This window comes from Eucyclogobius newberryi, unplaced genomic scaffold (assembly GCF_026437365.1).
Source record: "Eucyclogobius newberryi isolate DKJ021-1_F unplaced genomic scaffold, fEucNew1.0.hap1 SCAF_7, whole genome shotgun sequence".
NCBI classification, from domain to species: Eukaryota; Metazoa; Chordata; class Actinopteri; order Gobiiformes; family Gobiidae; genus Eucyclogobius; species Eucyclogobius newberryi.
The window spans coordinates 25,552,178-25,574,322 of record NW_027316389.1 but is presented as its reverse complement, the minus strand read 5'-3'; the positions used below and the strand labels follow the sequence as shown (position 1 = coordinate 25,574,322).

The 22,145-nt window shown below is 40.6% G+C and overlaps 1 protein-coding gene across 1 annotated transcript in view; it reads left to right on the top strand.

Moving 5' to 3' along the window:
- Positions 1–21,591, top strand: part of LOC140349441 (neuronal cell adhesion molecule-like) — a 42,721-nt gene extending 21,130 nt beyond the window's left edge. Inside the window, exons 3-32 of the mRNA XM_072435762.1 lie at positions 975–1,135; positions 2,277–2,382; positions 3,023–3,216; positions 3,358–3,480; positions 3,871–4,041; positions 4,594–4,650; positions 5,600–5,711; positions 5,796–5,980; positions 6,372–6,506; positions 6,910–7,053; positions 7,146–7,257; positions 7,338–7,504; positions 7,586–7,736; positions 7,865–7,989; positions 8,196–8,225; positions 9,404–9,505; positions 9,782–9,979; positions 10,084–10,154; positions 10,774–10,999; positions 11,092–11,207; positions 12,139–12,343; positions 12,474–12,596; positions 12,969–13,145; positions 13,568–13,603; positions 14,020–14,079; positions 14,724–14,846; positions 16,035–16,193; positions 16,879–17,010; positions 17,912–17,990; positions 19,967–21,591. Coding sequence (XP_072291863.1) covers positions 1,051–1,135; positions 2,277–2,382; positions 3,023–3,216; positions 3,358–3,480; positions 3,871–4,041; positions 4,594–4,650; positions 5,600–5,711; positions 5,796–5,980; positions 6,372–6,506; positions 6,910–7,053; positions 7,146–7,257; positions 7,338–7,504; positions 7,586–7,736; positions 7,865–7,989; positions 8,196–8,225; positions 9,404–9,505; positions 9,782–9,979; positions 10,084–10,154; positions 10,774–10,999; positions 11,092–11,207; positions 12,139–12,343; positions 12,474–12,596; positions 12,969–13,145; positions 13,568–13,603; positions 14,020–14,079; positions 14,724–14,846; positions 16,035–16,193; positions 16,879–17,010; positions 17,912–17,990; positions 19,967–20,213 — 3,951 coding nt within the window. The 5' untranslated portion in view covers positions 975–1,050 and the 3' untranslated portion in view covers positions 20,214–21,591. The remainder of the gene's footprint in view (positions 1–974; positions 1,136–2,276; positions 2,383–3,022; positions 3,217–3,357; positions 3,481–3,870; positions 4,042–4,593; positions 4,651–5,599; positions 5,712–5,795; positions 5,981–6,371; positions 6,507–6,909; positions 7,054–7,145; positions 7,258–7,337; positions 7,505–7,585; positions 7,737–7,864; positions 7,990–8,195; positions 8,226–9,403; positions 9,506–9,781; positions 9,980–10,083; positions 10,155–10,773; positions 11,000–11,091; positions 11,208–12,138; positions 12,344–12,473; positions 12,597–12,968; positions 13,146–13,567; positions 13,604–14,019; positions 14,080–14,723; positions 14,847–16,034; positions 16,194–16,878; positions 17,011–17,911; positions 17,991–19,966) is intronic.
- The last annotated feature ends 554 nt before the right edge of the window (positions 21,592–22,145 follow it).

The following is a 22,145-nucleotide window of genomic DNA, read 5'->3' as shown; positions in this document are numbered from 1 at the left end:
GTAGCCTCTGGTCCTGTCTCCCAAAGGTCTCATCTACAGGCCAGACCTACCCACAGCCGCAGGCACGAGTACGAAACAATAGAACAATACAGGAACACACTGTCAGGTCATTTGCATTAGTTATATCCATTAGCATCACGCATTTGATAATTATGTTTCCAGTCTCCAGAATAGATTATCATTTGATGCGTTAATACAGTCCCAAGTGGAGTCTTGAGGATAGAGAAAACGTTGTCTCTAAATCTCTCGATGGTTGTTAAATTTTGGTTTAGTCCGTGTTTAGTTTTAATATTTTATTTAGAAACCTTTATTCTGGTCCAATCAGGTGTTCTTCAATAACTAAAAACAATGTTGAAATGCAGTACATACTAAGCTCTTCAACTAGGTTTGTGCAAAATGTGCAACCCTGGATCAAAAATCTGTTGTGAAAGAGGTTTAATTTGATTATGTAATGCCCCAAAAGGAAATCCCTCCTTAATTAACAGCTAATCAATGGCTCATTAGCCTGTCATCAGTAAGTTTGAGCCTGTAAATAGTCACCTAACCTGAACTTGAATCAGCCCCAGTGAGAAGAGCTCTAAAAAGCAAAAGCAAAGAAATTGCTGCAACGTTATTGAACTTATCGGTCAAACTGATGAATTTAAGAGTGACTTTTAATGTCTTCTGCCCTTTATGGCTTAGTGAACAGATCGATTTGGATGAGAGACTTAATAGTATCTCAGCCATGGCAGTGATTAGCCAAGCAAAACGAGTCTGTGCGGGATGCATCGGGCCCCATTGAAGTGCTCTAGATCAAAAAGATGGCTTTTAGCAAACTGGGGCGCATGGCAACCAACATCGATCTGAGAGAGCAGCTCTGCGCCGGCCGGCCCCTCTCATATACACACTCTGCACTATTGTTATGATCGATGGCTCGAGTAACGCGACATGTCAGTCAACCCTAACGTCAATGTGTCCTCTTGTTTTGTCTCCAGGTGTGACTGTGCATGTGTGCCTAAGGAGAGGCGGGGCTTCACTGTTTTCGGGGCGGGACCGTTGTGTCACACACTGATGATGGAGGAGAGGAGGATGGTTACCGCTCTGCTATTGGTCGTCCTGGGGCATCTCACCTCAGCACTGGAAGTCCCACTTGACCGTAAGAATACAATGCATCACACAATACATACGTAACGAGTGAACATCAGTACATGATTTTATAACCCTGTTTGTTTTATTGTTAACATGTTTTTAATAGGCTTCGAGTTGGGAAATATATGATGATGATGATGATGATGATATACATAGGGTCATTGCAAGAGAAAATCGATCAAATTTAAAGGTGCACTATGTAACGTTAGTGGTGTGGGAGTTCGCCACCTGCTGGTCATTGTTTTATTATTTGACTGGAATGTTTATCTCAAACTTATTCAATAGCATTTGTTTTTATTTCAAAATACATATCTTGAAATACAAGATCTGACCTGCTGCCTGCTGGATCATTTTAATGTCATAATAGAAACATTCAAGGCAAGGCAATCCTCCTGAAAAGTTACATAGTGCCTCGTTAATATAAGATTAAGATTGTTGCCACAGCTTGTCCTTCTCTATTTAGATGAGTAATTTGCTATTATTAAATAAATGTTTAATACATATTGACTTTACAACTGTTTCATAATAATTGCATTGCTTTCTTTGATGCAAGCTATTCTCAAAATACTTCTATATTCAGACATTTCCACAGTAATGTCTGTTTTTCTGTCACTATTTGTCGTTGTTCTTTCTGTGGACAAACACTAAAGTTCTTCAAGGATGTAAGTGGAAAATTGCAGTGAAGCTAAGAGATAGTTTGAGCTTTCTCTGTTTGTGTTTTTGAGTGTTTTATTTCAAAATGTGTGTGATTTTTGCAGTGATAGACTCAGCATGCTGTGTCATTTCTTTATTTGCTTGTTTTTTTGTTTGAATGCGTCTTCTCGTGCCGCGGGAGGCTGATTTCCATACAGCAATAATATAAACAGCATGGAGTCCTGATAGAATTTGTTTTGTCAAGGTCCATTAGTTATCTTCCTGCTCTGAAAGAAATCCATTATAGTCTGTGGATTGTTACAGTGAAGTCAGATGTACCTGCTGCACGTCTGGAGAGCTTTCTGTTGTGGCTGCTGTCTACCGAGATGCAGAGTCCTGAGTTTGCATGCTATTAGTGATGACCGCTGCCTTTGTGGTCAATACGCCCTACGAAAAGGCCTTAGTTATGCATTAAGCTTGTGATTGAATCTCTCCCTGTTTTTGATCGCCCTCAGTGTCGCAGCCACCGACCATAACTCACCAATCCCCCAAGGATTACATCATCGACCCGCGAGAGAACATTATAATCCACTGTGAGGCCAAAGGAAAACCGCATCCCAGGTACAGGCCCATACACTCACTTTATTTATGGTTATGTCACTGTGAAAACAACAGCATTGGCAGTCCTATATGCAGCAGGATATAGATTTTTGTAGCTCATATATATTGTAATATGTGCTCTTATATGGTGTATATCACATAGGCTATACTTTGACTTTCCACCAAATACTGCAGGTATGGTCACACACAAACACTGTGTTCTGGCATCTCTCAATCAATTTTACATTCTGCAGCATTTGACTTCAGCTCCGATGGGTAATTCTCAGTCAGTCTTAGGTTTAGCCCGGCGTTTGTCTCTGGTCAGAGCACTGATACATGTGTGATACCGGGATGAGAGAGAGAAAAAGGTATTGGCCGACTCGTAGCCACAAGGCGCTGAGGTCTTTTCTCCGTAATCTGAGTGGGACTGTGGCTGAATGTGGGAGCGGGAAGTGTGAGGAGCTGAAGGGCTGAGTCTGTTTTGAATGACGAGCCGCCGTACAGTGCCCGCTCGCACGAGACTGAAGACGCTCTGGTGCTGCCCCGGTGAAATGTTCATGCCTACAGCAGACCAAAATAAAACGATGAATAACTTCACAGCCCATGTTTATCTTGGTAATGCTAATTGACGGATGCTTGTTCTTTGTCAAATCTCCTTCAGCTTCTCCTGGACAAGAGACGGGACTCACTTTGACATTGACAAGTTATCAAACGTGAACATGAAGCATCGCTCTGGGACGCTGGTGGTGGACATCAGTCACGAAAAGGCGGAGCATTACGAGGGAACCTACCAATGTACCGCACGCAACGACCACGGCACGGCTGTATCACATGACATAGTAGTGCGACAATCCAGTAAGTAGACTTCGTTTCTCATTCCTCTCACTTTGTCTCACCGCTTCTGTCAGCTCCGTGGTTATCTATTAGTGACCCATATATTAAGTTAAATTATAATACTCCCGACTCTAAATAGCTTGTATTTTCATATCACTACAGGATCTCCCTTGTGGTCAAAGGAGAGAATCAAACCAATCGTGGTTCAAGAAGGAGTGCCTTTGGTGTTGCCATGTCGACCCCCGGCTGGTTTGCCTCCTCCAATTATTTTCTGGATGGACAACAGTAAGACTTTTACAATCTCTCTATTTCTTTCTTCTTTTTTAAGGAATTCTCTTCATGTAGTCGTTTTTCTGATGTCCAGACAATCGAGTCACAGGAGGATTTAGAGGATTTTAGATTTAGGAGCATCACATGTAATGCAGTGATGTAATTTTGGTGAATTTAAAGCAAGATTTAAAGGTTTTAGACACGTCACAGAACCTAACATCATACATTGAATGAATAGCCAAACTAAGTGAAGAACGTGGATATTTCTATTGCTCAACAACCTCTCTCAACCTCCATTTTTTGAATGAATAAAATAATACTCATACCCTGTTATTAATTACTCCGGTTACTTGAACAGTTTGTCTGTAACTAGTCATTACAGTCCTCTCCTTCTGTGTCTCGCAGACTTCCAGCGGCTGCCCCAGAGCCAGAGAGTGTCGCAGTCGCTGAACGGAGACCTGTACTTCTCCAACGTGCTGCGCGCCGACTCCAGAAACGACTACATCTGCTACGCCCGCTTCCCCCACACTCAGACCATCCAGCAGAAGCAGCCCATCACGGTCAAAGTCCTCAACCGTAAGCTCTTTGGATATCGTTTTGTCTTAAATCTGTAATCGAAACGCACTGTGCAAAAGTCTCGAGTCATGAGTATCGAAAAGACTGCTTCAACTACCTCGTAATACTTTGTAACAACACCACATTTCATGCCCGACTTTATAACAAAAGGGACATATAATTCAGTGTCCGTATCAGCACTCTTCTCACCTCAGTCTTAACTTTTGCACAGTGCTGCATGTGTTGGTATGACGGCGTAGGAGGAGAACAATATTTCCTATCTCCGAATCCATCCGCGGAGACGCCGGCGGTCGTGGCTCTGCTGAAAAGACATATTGTCAGAGTTCTGTGTGTTATCTGCGATGGAAGGCGTTCGTTTTATGGCTCTGGAAGATTTTCTGTCCTCTCAATCCACAAAGAAGGCTCTCATTCATATCCATCTGGCACTCCTTCCTCTATAATTTTATTCATATTTCACGAAAACATCATTCAAAGTTTTCTTATTTTAAGTTGTGTTTTTTTGTTTGTTTGTTTTAAATGTGTGGTGTGTTTTGCTTTTCTGTTGTGTTACAGTGGATGCAATCAATGACACAGTGGCAGCTTTTTACAATGAAACAGATTTATTTAGTGGTGAGTTTTGGCGTCCCCTAGTGTTAACCCCTGAACCTAAAGCTCCAGATGGCAGCTCCCACACACTAACCTCTTCAATCCTACTATCCACGGTTTTCATGGTGCTATTGGGGCATATTCTGGTGAGATGTGGCTCCCTCTGGTGGTTACCCCGACATTGTGGCTGTTGACCTTTCCATACTAACCGCTGTTTCCCAAGGCTGTCCAATGTTTTAAATCTTATGCTAACTCCTGCTGAATAACTAATCATCCATGAATAATATTAACTAAATAGATTTGTTCCCCCTTTGTTGACTCACTTTGCACTGGAACTGATGTGGGGGAAAAGCATGTCTTTATTATACTTATATTGTATTCGAAATTACATTTTTTACCTCTAAAGATTTCTTACATTTTGCCTTATCCTTTTGGTTTTCACATCTTCTTTCATCTTTTCTGTCCATCACATACTTTACAATATATTGAACATTTCTGTTTTATAATGCCTTTTTTTTGTTAAATCAAGGTTTGTAAAAGGTTTTAATACAGTTCATGAACGGCGTACAATAAGAATCGGATGTTTGCCAAGTTAAGAATACAAATTGTGAAGTGAAGCTAGTAGAAAGGAAACACATGCACACAGACCAAAACTGAATTTAGTATTTTTTGCCACTTAACAGCACAAACAAAATATGCTTCACATCTTTATAGCTCTCTTTTTACGAGGCCATGTTAATATTGATCTCGACATCCCAGGGGCAAATGATTTAACGGCAAACATCCTAAAAACCAAAGCAATAAAAACCCTCAAAGACTATAAAAATGTACATCCAAACATAAAATATGGTCTCAAATGAAATGGCATTCTGTTTGAGCCCTGCAGCCCTGATCAAATCATACAATCACATAGTAAAAAGGGAGGGAGATGAGTGAAAATAAGATGCTTAGCTCTAATGGTTTGTGAATGCAGAGGAGCCAGCGGATGAGCGACGACCAACCTTCCTCACCCCATCTGGGTCGTCCAGCTCCAAGATGGTGCTGAGGGGCCAGGTGCTGGAGATGGAGTGCATCGCTGACGGGCTGTGAGTACAAGAAGGCATTACTGAAGAGGCCACCTGCTCCAGTGCCCTCATCACACCCATGACTCTCTCTGATTGTGAACTCAGGCCAACCCCCGAAATCTCCTGGACCAAAGTGAGCGGGGAGCTGCCAGCTGAGCGCAAGTCCTTCCTGCACTATCAGAAAACGCTGCGTATCGTTAATGTGTCCGAGTCCGACGCCGGAGAATACCGCTGTAAAGCCACCAACCAGCTCGGCTCAGTGCACCATAACATCCAAGTAACAGTTAAAGGCAAGTACAGTTTGAATACTATAACTATAACTATAACAAAATAATCTCGACCAAATCAAAAGTACTCGAGTGATTAATGTTAGTGCCATGATTCTACTACAAATGGTTCTTTAAAACATCACTGGACCAAAACATCAATCTAAATATTTTTTCTCCTTGGCCCATATCTTACGTTACAACATAAATTACAAATGAATAGGAATGATTTAACTCAAACTTGAACTTTTAACAGTGTCAACATCAAACACAAACACAGTGTCATCAGGGCTCAAAAGTCTCCTTGTCTTCTAATCTTTTATTTGCTCAAAGTTCATAAATTCATTCACAGATGTCAAAAGGTCAGGGTGTTGAGTTACTAATGCTGCACCTGCCTCCTCTGTTCTGTTCTCAGCTGCTCCGTACTGGATCAGCGGTGCTCCCAAGAACCTCATCATGGCCCCGGGGGAGAACGGGGCTCTGACCTGCCGGGCCAGTGGCACGCCCAAACCCTCCATCAACTGGGCGATGAACGGCATTCCCATAGAGAGTGAGTGCTGCGTAAAGACTGTTGATGTATCCTAAAATGTTCATGTACCGGTGATAGGGATGATATCAAATGATAGTGTATTATTGAGACTGTGACCAAATAACAGAAATATTTAAATTTGTAAATCTGTAGTCTAACATGTTACTGTTTCTCAAGTTTATTAGTTTTAAAACAAATTCACTTTCTGATAGACAAAATCAAGTTATGTGACAAAAACAGCCAGATAAAAACAGTTCTTTACATTTATGTCAATATTTTGGGCTGTATTATGACACATAAACACTTAATTTTGCTTCTAAAATTGTCAAGATTATAATGTTTTGCTTCTTACAATATTGTGACCAGAATAATAACTGAATCATCTTGACATGCCTACTTGAGTATAATTGATTTATGGCTGCAGATTCCCCTAGTGACTTGAGCAGAAAGGTGGACGACGATACGATCATGTTCACCAACGTTCAGACCGGCTCAAAAGCTGTGTATCAGTGCAACGTGTCAAATGAATACGGCTACCTCCTGTCCAACGCCTTTGTCAACGTGCTCTGTAAGTATTTTTAGCTTCATTTGCATTAAAAACATTTACATTGATTGAGTAATAGTAATAACATTGTAATCACTGACGTCGGTCCACTGCAGCGGAGCCGCCCAGAGTGCTGACGCCGGCCCACAAAGTCTACCAAGTCATCAAAAACCACCAGGCTTTGTTAGACTGCAGCTCCTTTGGGTCGCCCATCCCTGAAATTACATGGTGAGTTCATTTACCGCAGTTTGTTTAATACATGAATGTTTGTTACGTCAGGGTGACACAGAAGGTGTTGTTTGTCCCAGGTTTAAAGACACTCGAGCCAGCACCCTCAATGCCGACCCTTATGAGGTACACGACAATGGCACTTTGGAGATACACGGCGTTCAGGCAAAACACAGCGGCAAATACACCTGTGTGGCTACTAACTCGCTCGGGATCTCGGAAAATCACATCTACCTGGAGGTCAAAGGTAATCATTCATTTCTTATATAAAATCCTCAATGCACATTATATTTTCTGTTATATTTACAATGCCGTGTCCTTTTTCCAGAACCCACCCGCATCCTCAAACAGCCAGAGTACAGAGTGGTGCAGAGGGGCCGAGCTGCCGTGTTCCAGTGTAAAGTCAAGCACGACCCAACCCTCATCCCATCCATGACATGGCTCAAAGACGATGACGAGCTGCCGGACGATGACGACCGGTCAGTCATCCATCACTCACCTTTACCTTTATTTTAATCTACATTCCTTTTTTAGCCTTGGTTTAGATTGGTTTGAGTTTAGGCAAAAGTCGCGCGCTAATGTCGGGCTTTGTTCATCCTTTACCCAGGCTGGTCATGGACTCCGACAGCCTGACCATCACTGACATAAACGACGGTGACGCTGGAGTCTACACCTGCATCAGGAACACCTCCCTGGACCACGACTCCGCCAGGGCCGAGCTCACCGTTGTTGGTACGAGATTAGGTTTTCTTTTCTGCTAAAACGGATTCGATCTCTCTTTATTCTTGGTCTTCCTCAAATGCGATCATGTAAATCTGTTGTGTACAAGGCAGGAAAGTGTGATTTTTTAATGAATATTTTATAACAAACTTCTCAGCAAAAAGTGTGCGTTTAGGATTAACTTTTTTGTAACTTTTGTGCCTGTACCTGTCCGACAGAGGCCACGCCCACTCCACCCGTTGTCTATGGTAAACTTGAGTAAACCTGAGCACATTCTGGCTGTTGTGATGTATTACAGTGGCGCATGCTGTATCCAAGGATGCTGTCTGTTTATGACAATCAAGTTTTATGTATTTATGCCCAAGTTGTCTGAATGCATTTTGTCTGTTGTCAGTGTAAGTGAATGCAAAGATAAAAGATAAATTATTCATTTTTTTGCTTAGGATTTGTTGTTTTGCACTATTTTTATTCAAAGCATGTCTTCCACATCGTCATCATTAGCAGTTTTCAGATGTAAGCATGAGTTGGCCCTCTCCAGTGAGTCAGTCTCATGTTGAGTGATTATGGAAAATGCTCCACTGGATCATCTTTAATTTTACATGCATAATACAGTGTCTGCTTGGCAAGAGAAAGTATGTATTCCTTCTAACAGACGAGGATAAAATAAAACATCATAAACATATTTACTGAAGGAATTAACTTAAGAAAGTAGATGTTTGAATAGTAGTAGTTAACCACATTAGCTGTAGTAGTACTAGTTATTTTGTTGATTTTGTCGTTAGTCTCAAATGCAATATTTGGCATAATAATAGAGATAAAACCATTAACGTTGATTCCTTTGGTTTAATGCGTTGGGGTAATATGTGTAATATGTGATTTAGTTTTTGATGTTGTTGTTAGGGTTAGTTCTGCATGCATCTAACTACCTTATCCATGGTTTAGTCTCTTTTTAGACTATTTTTAGCCTTAATATAGGCCAGATTTTGTTCTGTTGGTTCTTGGAGAACCAAATATTTTCTCAGCTGGTACCAGTGCTAATATCTCCTTTTGCTGATGTAACACAGTTTATGCATTTTTACTGCTAAGTTTGAAGGCACACTATGTCACTTTTGTGGTGGAGGGTGCACCACCTGCTTGTCCCCATGGAGATGGTATTGCTTTTTAGATTATTAGATTATTAGATTTAAAAGGAGATACTGTGGAACATTCCAAGACTCTCCACCAGAAAATGTACACAGTACACCTTTTCAAGCACGTTTAAGCTACGCAGTATTCTCCAACCTCTGGTGCCCCAAATCTATGCATACGCTGAAGTTAAATAAGTTTAGGAGTTCATTTTCATTTCCATTTCCTTGCATGACCCCTTTTGTTGTGTAACTAATCTCGGGTGTAAATGCCGTCTCACTGTGGTACTGTGTCTTCACAGAGCACCCTGACCCTCCCACCGACCTCGAACTGACTGAGCCAAAAAAGAGGAGTGTCCAGCTCACATGGACCCCAGGGGATGAACACAACAGCCCCATGGAGAGTACGTACTAAACACCCTGTACTCGTGTCAATCCACTGAGAATTTTAAATGAAACTGAGTCCTTTGAAGACTGTATGAGATTTTACCTTTTGAACTGCTGAACTGCATGCAGCTGTTTACATCTGCCATAAATCCTCTAAGCTTTGCCTGGAGTAAGACGTTTGACAAGACCTTATACAAAACAAGTGTGTGTGATGTCACGTCTCTAAAGTGTATTCCACAGCACTGTAAGCCTACAGTGAACTTACTCTGCTCTTTTACATGTATTGTATTCAGGGTTTATTATCCAGTTTGAGGACTCCCTTCACCACAAAGGCCACTGGCACAATCTGACCGAGGTCTCAGGGATGAAGACCACAGCTCACCTAAAGCTGTCTCCACACGCTCATTACACCTTCAGAGTCCTGGCCCTGAATGGTGTGGGACTTAGCCGGCCCAGCCTCCCCTCCCGCATGTACAAGACAGAGCCTGCAGGTACACAGCGAGGCCGATACATGTGGAAGGAGAAGGCAGAAGGTTTCATTTATATACAGGTGTCAGATTGTTACTCAAATGTGTTGTCTTTTGTCTTTCTTCAGCTCCAGATGAAAACCCAGCGGAGGTACATGGACAAGGCACGGAACATGACAATCTTGTGATATCCTGGAAGGTAAATAATAAACATAAAATGGTCCAGACAAAGGCAAATCACTGTGTCAAATTTGAAAGGAGACATGTTATGCCGTTTTTCTACTAGTTAGTAATAAACTATAAGTACCGGTAGATAAATATTTTAATTTGTTTATTTGTTCTTTGTACCCTGTAAAACTGATCTAAAGCGGCTTAGTAAGAGAATATATGACCATGATTTCCTGTTAAAATTATAAGCCCCGCCTTCTTATAGTTGCATTTTACCATAGCAACCAGTGGACTTTCATTTACTTTGTTTTATTAACTATAAATGGCAAAACTACATTCCTGAACCTTACATGTATGACCTGGAGGCTAACATTTTTTAATAGATGCAAGTAAGTATAGGAAAGTGGCTGGTCACATGGGGTAGGTCAAAACAGGAATTTTCTGTGCACTCAGGCCAATACAGGACTAATCAATTATGCATGAATCAATACATTTTAAGTGAACTGATGATGAGGAAACACTGTTATAACATGGCTAAAAGAAAGGAGATGTATACAAAAAAGATGTATTTTGTATATAACCCCTTTAAAATATGTCACATACAACAACAAAAGTGACAGACGCTTAAGCTGAGTCGTTCTCCTCTGTAGCCGCTCACAGCCATTCAGTCCAACGGGCCCGGGCTGCACTACAGAGTCATGTGGAGGCAGAAGGGAGTGGAGAGTGACTGGACGGCAGTAACCGTGCGGAACACCTCCAAGTTTGTGGTTTCTGGGACGCCCACATTCGCCCTGTACGAGCTGAAAGTTCAGGCCGTGAATGACCATGGCGCTGGACCCGAGCCCGCCGTCGCCCACGGTTATTCAGGCGAAGACTGTGAGTCGTACTGACTTCTAGGACCTTTGAGAACAATGCCCCACAGTGATGTTTTTGTTTGCATAACTTGTGTTATTCTCTTTCTGTCTCAGTGCCATTAGCTGCTCCTGGCAATGTTCATGTCCAGGTGATCAGCAGCACTCAGGCTGCAGTGCACTGGGACGCGGTGCTTGCCAGACTTCTGCGTGGACATCTCAAGGGATACAGGGTGAGGTGTCATTTCAACAAAACTCTATAGTCATTTAGTGGATTAATTAAAATCAGTGGTGTTGGTCTAACCAAAGTTTTTGTTGACACATTTGTAGGGGATTTTAAAGGATTTATTTTCACACCAGAATAAATGAGACAGCATGGAGAGAGAACACGTCGGTGTAATCCCTCATTCGTCCAGGAGTGTTCCATTATAAATCATTATTCAAGTGTAGTTTTTGTTTCTGAAAAAAACAAGATGTTTTCATTTTAAAAGTCATTCTCATTCTGCGGCTCTAGTCTAAGAACTTAGATATTTATCCTACTCTAAGATGCGTAAGCCCCCCCACCGGACAAAACCTCCTGAAAAAAGGGGCACATGCTGTAATATTTCTTAGGACCGAGTTTAGCTTTGATCACACATTTGTTCTGGCATTATTTCAAGCTTCTAGAAAATAGATTTATTTCCATCCCGTGTAATTATTAATTTTCACCAGTTGATCTTGTATTGATGATGAGAGAGTGACCACTGCACAAAGCCTTCTCCAGCTCCTCACAAACACTCACACTGGGGTTCAGATCTGTAGTACATTAGTTTCTGCTTCTCCTTACATGTTTTTTCTGCTCGATGCCAATGATTTGACCCTTCACAAACAAACTAACATCTTTTCCATGACCACAGGATTCGTCTTTTCACACTGTTGTTTCAGAAATGAGAAACCACTCACTGCATCAGTTGAGTTTAAATACCGTGTTGCAGCTGAAAGATCATCACCCATGCAGCAACTTTTATTTTGGACAGGCAGTGATATTTTGACTATACAAAAAGACACAGAGCATTTATCAGCATAAATAGTCCAATGTAGAGAAAACTGTTGCTACATGCAGCTGATGTAATGTAAAACCTACCATGGTATCATTTGGTATATGTAACAGTATCTCTGTTGCAGGTGTACTATTGGAGAGAGCACAGTCTCCACAAACACAACCATCACCACACAGAGAAGCAGGTCCTGACGTTCAGCGGGAACCACACTCACGGCAAACTGCCCGGCCTGCACCCCTTCAGCTCGTACGGCCTCCACATCCGAGTGTTCAACGGCAGAGGAGAGGGTCCGCCCAGCCCCATCCTGCAGTTTGAGACGCCTGAAGGAGGTACTAGCGTTTACATTTTCCTTTGGTTATGGTTGCAGGTTTTCGCAAGATTGTTAAAAACTCATGTTAAGAAATAGCATTTTGTCGTTTTAATATGAATCTTTTGGTAATATTTAATTGTTTTTTGTAGTTCCCGATGCGCCTTCTTCTCTTGTCGTGACTGATTCTAGCGTTGACTCTCTGACCCTCGAGTGGAGTCCCCCTCACGACCGCAATGGACACATCACAGGCTACACTCTCAAGTACCAGCCCGGTAAGGCTTTTGGGCAACGCTATAGTTATTGTAGTTACGTTATACACAGTAGGACACAGAATCACATACTTCACTGCTCCCTGTTAGTGTCTAATACACCATTTTACTTCTAATAAAATTCAAATCAATCATATAATAGCATTTGTCAAGCATATTCTAATGTTGGACACAATTTAACAAATCAACTTTGTCACTTTTTCCATTCTCATCCACACCTGTACCTTACTTTCACTTCTTCATTTGTAAACACCTAAACCTTCAAACATCTTCTAACCTCGGTCTGACCTTACAACCTCCCAACTTCGCCCTCACTTGTCCCCGTCCCGCTCATAACTGTCCTACTCCATTTCACCCGCCCTGCCATCATTGTAGTCAATAACACCCATGAGCTCGGCCCGCTGGAGGAGGTGCCTTTACCTGCCAATGAGACCTCGGTCACTTTGGTCAACCTCAAGTACAGCACGCGCTACAAGTTTTATTTGAGTGCAAAAACAAAGATCGGAGCTGGCCTTCCCATCTCTCAGGAAGCGGTCACCATCACGGATGAAGGTAAGATGGGGAAAGTGGGTGATTTTGTGAATATTTTAATTGCAACATGTTCAATTTAAGTGTATTATAATTGTTATCAGTACTGTGCAAGGGTTTTTTGTCGTGTGTAAAAGGTTTCCAGATCGAAGCATGTTTTCCTAGACCTAAGTGTACCTTTACCTGTGCTTCTTCTCTCTTAGTACTTCTAAAAGATATCTTGTGTTTGAAAAAAACAAATTTGACATTGACACATCTTTCCTTATAAATACGGTAGTCTCTCTTGTCATAAACCTTTCTACAGTACTGTCAATCTTATTCCTAAAAAAGTATATACCATGAGTGTGATCCCTTTGCACTGACCCACTAAGGTGTTTGCTGGCCTGTATTGATCTACTCTAAACATGATCTCTTTCTCTATCTTTCTGACAATTTCTTTCAACAAGCTTTACTATCTCAACTTGACTTACATTCGGGGACAGGTACCAGTCTTTTTACAATGGTGCATGTTTGTCCGGAGTCCATAAATAGTCCATAACGGTGTACATTTTTCATTTTGAAACCATTTCCCTGTTGCCTGACATATTGAGTAGCCTTCTGCTGAGCTCAAAGCTTTGAAAAGTACAAAGTCACATTGATAAAGATGCTGTGCGACATGTGCCTTTTTAATGTTTGGTGATAAAACTTGACGACTTCTCAAAGTGCTGAGCTGCATTTCTTTTGCCTTCGGTGGTTGTGATCTGCTTATTCCATTTGTTAATATATATTTATATTTTTGTCATGGTGACGTGGAGCTGCTGCTCAGACGGGGTTGCACGGCATGCCTATGGACTGTGTGAAACTGACTTTGTGCGTCTTGTGTGTGGAGCGGTCTTTACCATTTCCATGTTGTTTGCAGGGAACACCCAAACCTCTCATCCCAATGCACAACCGTATCCACGTCAACCAAACCACCAGGGTACTTATTATATTGGGTTCGGTTATCTAGACATAGACTGGTCAGGCATAACATTAAGACCACTGGCTATGTTCACATGCACATTTAAATGTTTTCTGGACGTTTTAAGATAATTTAAAACCGCAAAATCTATCATCAGTAGAAATGAATCTGCTGTTTAGACCATTTTAATAATCTTTTAACTTAAAAAAATCTGTTAATAATGAGATTGTGTGTGTGCAGCCACTGACAGGTGAAGAGAATTATTCAAATCTGATCATGCAAGTTAATATTCCGTCCTCAAAGTTGATTAGTTATAAGCTGGAAAAATCCATATGTGAAAAGTTTAACGTCAAATTTAACGTACAATTTGTGGAGTATTCATTCATGGTCTGTCTGGTGGTCACATAAAGAAATGCAATACATCAAATGGACTAGTTCGAAAAAATAATGATACTGGTTCAAAGTGAAAGAAAAGGTCCTTCAGGGAGAGACACATGTTGCTTAATATGTCAGTGCATTAGAAAGTGGTTCCATTGTTATGTCTGATCACTGTTATGGTGCATGTAGTGTATTCATTAAACCAACCAATCATATCCACATTCTCGTGTGACCAGCAGAGCAATCATCTTGGCTGTCTCTTTTTTTCTCCCCCTTGTGCATAGCGCCCCCTGTGAGCGAGGATTTTGGGAATGTTAGCTCGGCGGTTGCAGATGATGGGGTCCAGATCAGTTGGGAGTACACGGGCCCGGAGAAAGACATTTATGTAGAATACAAAATGAAAGACAGTAAGCATCCTGTGTTTATTCTTGACTGCTCCACATAGGTGACAAGAGAGCCCTATTTCGTAATTGCTCCGTGCAGGTGAATAGAAACATTGGCAGTCACGATCCTGCAGATTCTTGCCAAAATGGACCCAGATGTGATAAACCAGTCCGTCTGTGATTGGATTACTAATTAGAGTTTTGTTATTGACAAGAATTGCATCTGGATTTCCCAGAGCAATCCTCCACAAAGTCAAACTTATGTAGATTAGCATCGCGCAGAGCAGCACAAACATTCCTGTTATGCTAATTAATTTTGTCTGACGTGATTTCCCTTGTTTCTATCCACCTGCAGAGGAGATGCAAAATATTGTTCAGTAGCTGTGCACTCTCACGCCTACTGTTAAATGAAACCATTTAGGAAATCATAGGCTACAGTGAATTTGAGGACGAGGATGTTGATTAAACAATATCATTAGCAAGTCACTTTTATCTCCTTTTACCTCACTTAGATCAGACAAGCTTCAATTTCCAAGGCAAATGCTGTTAAACTACTTTAAAATCTGTTGCATTTATTAATTTTATGTTGGTTTGAAATACTAAATAATTACACAGTGGTGGAAGAAGTGCTGCATTTTGTTAAGTAAAAATACAGATACAGGAGTATAAGTAAGTCTAAGTAGCGCATGAAAAAAACTACTTAAGCAAAACGTAAAAGTATTTTGCGTAGATTTGTGAAACCGGTAAATGTAGTGATCTTGATCAAGAACTGAACTGATTTTTGTCAACAAAGGTCAATTCAATTTTTTTTTAACGTTTACATTAAATGTAAATGTTAAAAAAAAAGTTCAATGTTTAGACTCAAAATCTTTAGTCAGAATGTCACCATAAACGTGCCAAAGTAAATCCTCAAACCAGATGAAAAGTACTTTCTACTTTTCAGTCCAGTTCAAACATGTAGTGGAATAGAAGAACAAACAGTGCTCTCAGATGTAGTGAGGTAAAAGTTAAACGTATCTACAAAAAACAAACACAAAAAAACACTTAAGTAAAGTACCTAAAAATGCAAGTACACTTTTACTTTTGTACTTGCCTACTTTCCACCACTGCAACTACTTATAGACTGTCAAACATAAAAAGTATTCATGATCTTTGCCCCAAAAAACAAAAATATTCCCTGATTGCACCTCTCTATGACCGTCCCCTCTGCAGACGAAGGGGAGCAGTGGCACAAAGAGCTGGTCAATGGCTCTCAGAACTTTGTGGTGAGGGGCTTAAAGGCGGGGGTCTCCTACTGGGTGCGTTTGGTGGCCAGCGGCGTGTCCAACCTGCCTCCTCAGCACTCCAGGGAGCTCTTGGTCTCTGTGCCAGGTGAGGCTCGGCCGGGACGAAGTGTGTACTGTGTTGGCTGTGAAACTTGTTAGTAAAGTTGGATGTAGCAGTTGTGGTGGTGTTGTTGTTGGTGTTGTTGGTGTTGTTTTTGTGGTAAGAGAGGCATGCACTGTAGTGAAAGCATGGGTAGAAGTAGGTGTCACTTTTAATCAGTATTTTCAACAATAAAAACAACATAGAACCTTCATCTCTAACATGATTTCTGCATAACTACCATGCTAACACGTATGACAGAATGTTCCTTGGCTTGAGTGCGTTTGTGAAAGGGCAGCACAATTCTCATCAAAACGTTATATTCCAACATTTCAATTTTAAGCAACTACTCAGAAGTTAAAATCAAGACTGGACCTGTCTTTTTGTCGCAATGCAGTTCTTTTCTGTTTTTTTGCGGACGTCTTCAAAACTTGGGAGATCTTTTGTGCAGTCCTAGAGCGCTTCTTTAGGAAATAATTGTCCCGTTCTGTCCTGTAATAGCTTCGGTTTATGCTCGTCTTTAATAGTCCCTCCTAAACCTTAACTCTAACTTCACTTTCTTTTCTAACCGTGCAAACTCGATCCACTCATGTAACAGTATAATTCTACTAAAAAATGATAAACATGGTGTTCTGTTTTGTGTTGTAAGTTGTAAAATTGCCTGTTCTGAAAGCGGGTTGTCTGTTTCCAGCGGTGGCGAGTCGGCAGGTGGATATTGCCACTCAGGGCTGGTTCATTGGTCTCATGTGCGCCATCGCCCTCCTCATCCTGATCCTGCTTATTATCTGCTTCATCCAGAGGAATAAAGGAGGCAAATACCCCGGTGAGCAGCTCCACACACCCACACATTTTTTGTTGCAGCAGAGTAGGATTTAAGTGCCGGATAAGAATATAGTTTGCAGACGTGAGTGTATGAGTAGCAACAACCAGGGATGTCACAATAGCAAATTTTAGTGCTACTACAATTATTTTGAGAAAAAAAACATCACGATTTAATGATTATTCACGATTATTGAGACTGTGATCAAACAAAACCTTTTCGAACACATTACTATTACTGGCACTCAAGTTTGTGAGCAGGATGATGTATATTTTTATCTATAGATTGGATCAAAAAGACTTAATTTGGCTTCTAAAATAGTCATGATTATTATTTTTTTAGTTCTTCCGATTATAATGTGACCTAAATGATCACTATTATACCTAAAAATCTTGACAACCCCGACTAAAACTCACAACATTTCTTATTTGCCTTTTCGTTTGATAGATGAGACTAACTTATTTAAATTCTACCCAAGCCATTTATTTTAGTCTCTTATAGAAAATGTATTGAGGTTCAACACTATTTTTAGAACAATTAAATCATCTCAATACGTTTTTATGAATACAGTATTTATCAAACTGTGTTCCACTGGTGGTACGCGAAGTCCACTGCAGTTCTAGCATTTGCTTTATTAAGAGAAGCATTTATTTTATCAAAATGTTGTCCTCTTTTGGGGTAGGTTTTTGGTACAGTAAGAACTACTTTAGCAATTATGTTGTCCCATTTAAGACCAGATTTAGACCCCAATCTAGACTGGAATAGTCCTGTTCTAGACTGGTGTAGATCTGGTGGTACTTGAAGAGCCAAATCTTTTCTCAGCTTGTACTCGGTGTGAAACTTTTACAAACCACTGGTCTAATATGTATATTGAATGTGTTTCCCTGCTGCTTTCTATCATTAGTGAAAGAAAAGGAGGACGCACACACAGACCCAGAGTTCCAGCCCATGAAAGAAGAGGACTGTACTTTTGGTGAATACAGGTGAGAAAAACATCTGTCGCCTCTGGAGCCCCCAGGGCAGAATGACCTTTGAACTGCCGGGACATGTCGGCCATCTTGTTTTCATATTTAAACATCAACTTCTGACCCGGGACCCTCGCCATGGAAATATAAATCTAACACATCCGAACTTTTAGCCGTGTTAAAAGCACAAGAGTCTGTTCTGGGAAGTCCTGGATGGCACAAATCTATAAGAACGCTCGTAATGGCTTTGTGGTGCCATTTGAAAAGTGGGATTTTTCAGGCTTTGATGGTTGTATGGGTTTTGCCTTTAACAATGTTCAGGATATTATATAAGCTATCCCATTTGCAACATACAGACATGTTCTGCATTCCAGCTCTGAGAAATCTCTCCATTCACACGTAATGACAATATGACTGCCTCTGGATTATGGTTACAGTTTAATGAACCGTTCCAGCAACTGTCAGAGGCTCTTCTATGCTTGCTAGTAGCATCCTCCTTGTAGGCTGCTTCTTCAATCGCACGTAAATGAGTAAGCACTTTACCTGTGTAGAACTAGCCTTTTTAAATATTGTTTTTATAAGTCAATTTATAAGATGGTATTGCTTTTATATTTGTATTCATTTTGTATTATCTCTGTTTTATGAATTATATAATGACTGATGCATATCTAAACTCTTGTGTGATATGCATGGTTTGAACTTTGCTTTAGGCAATAATGTGTTTAATGGAAGCTGCTGCTGGATGCTTGTATCTCTATAAAGAAGCTGTCAGCATGTTTTAAGAACGCAATCATTACTGAGTGCAGGACTTGTTTTTCATCCATTGCGGTCATAATGAGGCACTTATATAGTGAGTCAGGGCATCTCCATATAAGTACTGTATATATATAATATATATATATATATATATATATATATATATATATATATATATACGTGAAGACACTTCACGAGGCAAACTGTATCAATGCTATAGTGCCTTTGTGACAAATGCCCACTGCACAAAGCTCAGAATCACACAGTAGAGAAATATTATTCTACTGTAGCTTTAACTGTTTTGACCTACATGAAGTTGATAATGCAATTCACTGTATACAGAGCGCACTCATCAGAGTGAGTGTGGGATCCCAGCGTTCTCAGGAAAGGTAAGGGTTTGGAGGAGGGAGGACGAGCCCAGTCACTGTGGAGAAAATACTCATGTGATCGCACTGCCTTTGTTGCGTACGTGCTTTTCTTGTGATTCGTAGCTCCTCAGATAAGCCCCAAATATTTGTATCTTGGCCAAACTTAACTTAAATAACCTTTTAGTAAGGATATTTAATATTTGTCTTTTTTGTTTATTTATTACATTTTTGGCACTTTGGCTTATTTTGTTCCATGTTAAGATTGGTCACTTTCTCATTGCTTTTTGAGACAATCTTTGGGTCTTAAATATGAATTATTTTGGGTTTAACTGATTCCGCACACATTTACATTATGAAGGCTTTGTGATCCAGTCTCATTGGTGTTCAACTCATGAATGTTCAGCACTAATTCAAAATTCTTGTGCATTTTGCCAGTTTGTAACCACATCCATGCTTGCTTTGGTGGATATGTTGCTTTTGAAGTTAAATTCACACCATTGCCTTGGATTTTCAGTTCTTAATTACTGTTTGTGGGACGTATAGGCTCTGTACCACTCCATAGTTGGTTTCAGGGGGAATTTGAAAAGGGTTGGTTGCTTGAGATTTATTCCCCTGTTGCTTGATTGAAACCAAATGTTCATTCAACACTTTTCGGCATGGGGCATTATGAATTTAATTATGTACATTGTTGAATATTTCATCTTTACTGCTAAGATGTAAGATGTTTTATAAAATGTACCATGACCTACAATTCTATTGATAGAATGTCGTTCTAATGCCCCATCTTCAAAAGTGATCGCTAATGTGATGTCTTTGTTGCATTTGTCACACCATCTCACCTGTAACGCTGCATGTGATTTTCTCCTCCAGTGACAATGAGGACCATAAACCGTTAAAGGGGAGCCGTTCGCCGTCTAACGGGACAGTTAAGCGAGAAGACAGTGATGACAGTTTAGTAGACTACGGTGAAGGAGGAGACGGACAGTTCAACGAGGATGGCTCCTTTATCGGACAGTATAGTGGGAAGAGTGGCAGCAGGGACAATCCTGACGGCCCCGAGAGTTCAGAGGCCCCCTCCCCTATTAAGGCCATGAACTCATTGAACTCTTTTGTGTAGACAAGGCTCTACACAGATACACACATAGTGACCCCTGCACTGGTCAAGCTCACTGTCCCACAGCTGTCTGTATTTGCATGCACATCACCATTAGTGCCGCACTTAAAACATTTGTTTTCGCTTACAACCTTTGCTTATAACTTTGGTGAGATTAGTTCTCAAGTAGGTCTGCATGAATTACTTGATGCCACCTAAATTCTATTTCAAATACTGAACCAACACCTTCACCTTGCTCACAACCTATGGACTATGCAGTGCTTGTCTGAAGTATATTTGTTTTGATTACAAAAAGTCATTATACTATGTTTGTGTAATCAGAGTACAACATGATGTATATCCCATGTATTTCACAATTTGTACAGGACAATATATTTAGTATAAGGACATGATGAAGCCAATCATGTACAGTGTAAATATATTTAAATGCATATATATATATATATAAATATACCGACCGACTGACCAGGAGAAGCCGCACCCAGCGCACCCCAGAATGCATCACTTCTTCACATCTCCATCTTTCTTCACTGTGTAGCGTATGAGCTCTGAGCGGATTAGCGTTATTTTGACCCTGCTTGTGACCTGTCGGACGTGGAGAGCGTTTGGTAAACACTGAGGTTGAACTGCAGGCCCCGAGTCGACCTCCACAGGTAGTGCCTTTTCCTGGACATGAGCACATTGGATGGTGAACAGTGGTTGCGAGCCACTGGAGCCACTCTGGATGTTTCCAAAGGAGGACTGAGTTAGAAGAGGAATAATTCAGATACTCTTCATCGCTCTCCATCCGCTGCCTTCAGAACTGGCTTCAAGCTTGACGTCAGGCCAGAGCTAAGAGTTAAGCCGTGTGGTGCATTTTGAATCTTCATTGACAATATGAACTGCGATTGTATTGTTGCAGTGAATGTACTGTAAGTATGTTTCTTACTGTGTTATTTCTTATGTACTAACAAAGCTTGAGAGCCTTTGGTTGGAATCAAGATTTATTTTGTCTTAACTTGCATCAAGTTCTTTTAGGTTGAACATGTGTAAATATCTAATGGATTGTACAGGGAGGAGGCTGTTGTTTTGCATGTCATGGTTTAACTTGTGCATAGGACTGTATTAAATATAGACTACTTTTAGAGAATATATTATTTTTATGGCCTGTGCACACAGACGGTGTATTGTAATTTTATATTTTGATTCACTCGTCACAGCTTCTTTGTTTTGGTATATTTCAACACGACATATTGTAATAATATTGGTTTGAATTGGTTTTACAACGGTCCTGGTTTACTGCCAAAAGCAATCGTGACAGTATTGCCAATGGTTTTGTATTTATGAATTATATTTGTACTAACAGGTATTTTTAAGTTTCTATTTTAAGTTTCACTTTTTAGAGCATCTGGAAATAAAGTGAATGATGAACATCTGCTTTCATTTGTGTCACTGACTTTTCTTATTAGTTTCTTTCGATTTCAAAGTACCATCATAAAGAGATAAATGTGGGTTCGGATCAGGGCTAATCCAAACAGAGAGGAATAAACTAACTAAAGAAAACATGAACATCACATCAGCAGATTTGTAAATGAATATTATAACGTTGATTGGTTCAGCGATTCAAAAACAGTTATAGTCATGATTTATGTTTTTTTCTTGCATCATTATGAACACAGTCAACTGAAATGGCCTAGTTTGTGAGGGCAGCTAGCACATCTACATCCTGACCTTGTCTACACCACTGCAGGATGGAGCCTCTCACTTGTGGCACTTCCCTCTCCATTATATCGTCAGAGCTGCTTACCATCTGGTTCATTATCAGACAGCAAAGGGAGGTTTACACTGTTCTGCTTGTGCAAATATTAACCATTTTCATAACATCTAACATAGGAAACACATGCATGAAATATGTTCACCTGCCTAATCTGCAGCCCAATATCTAAACAATGGGGC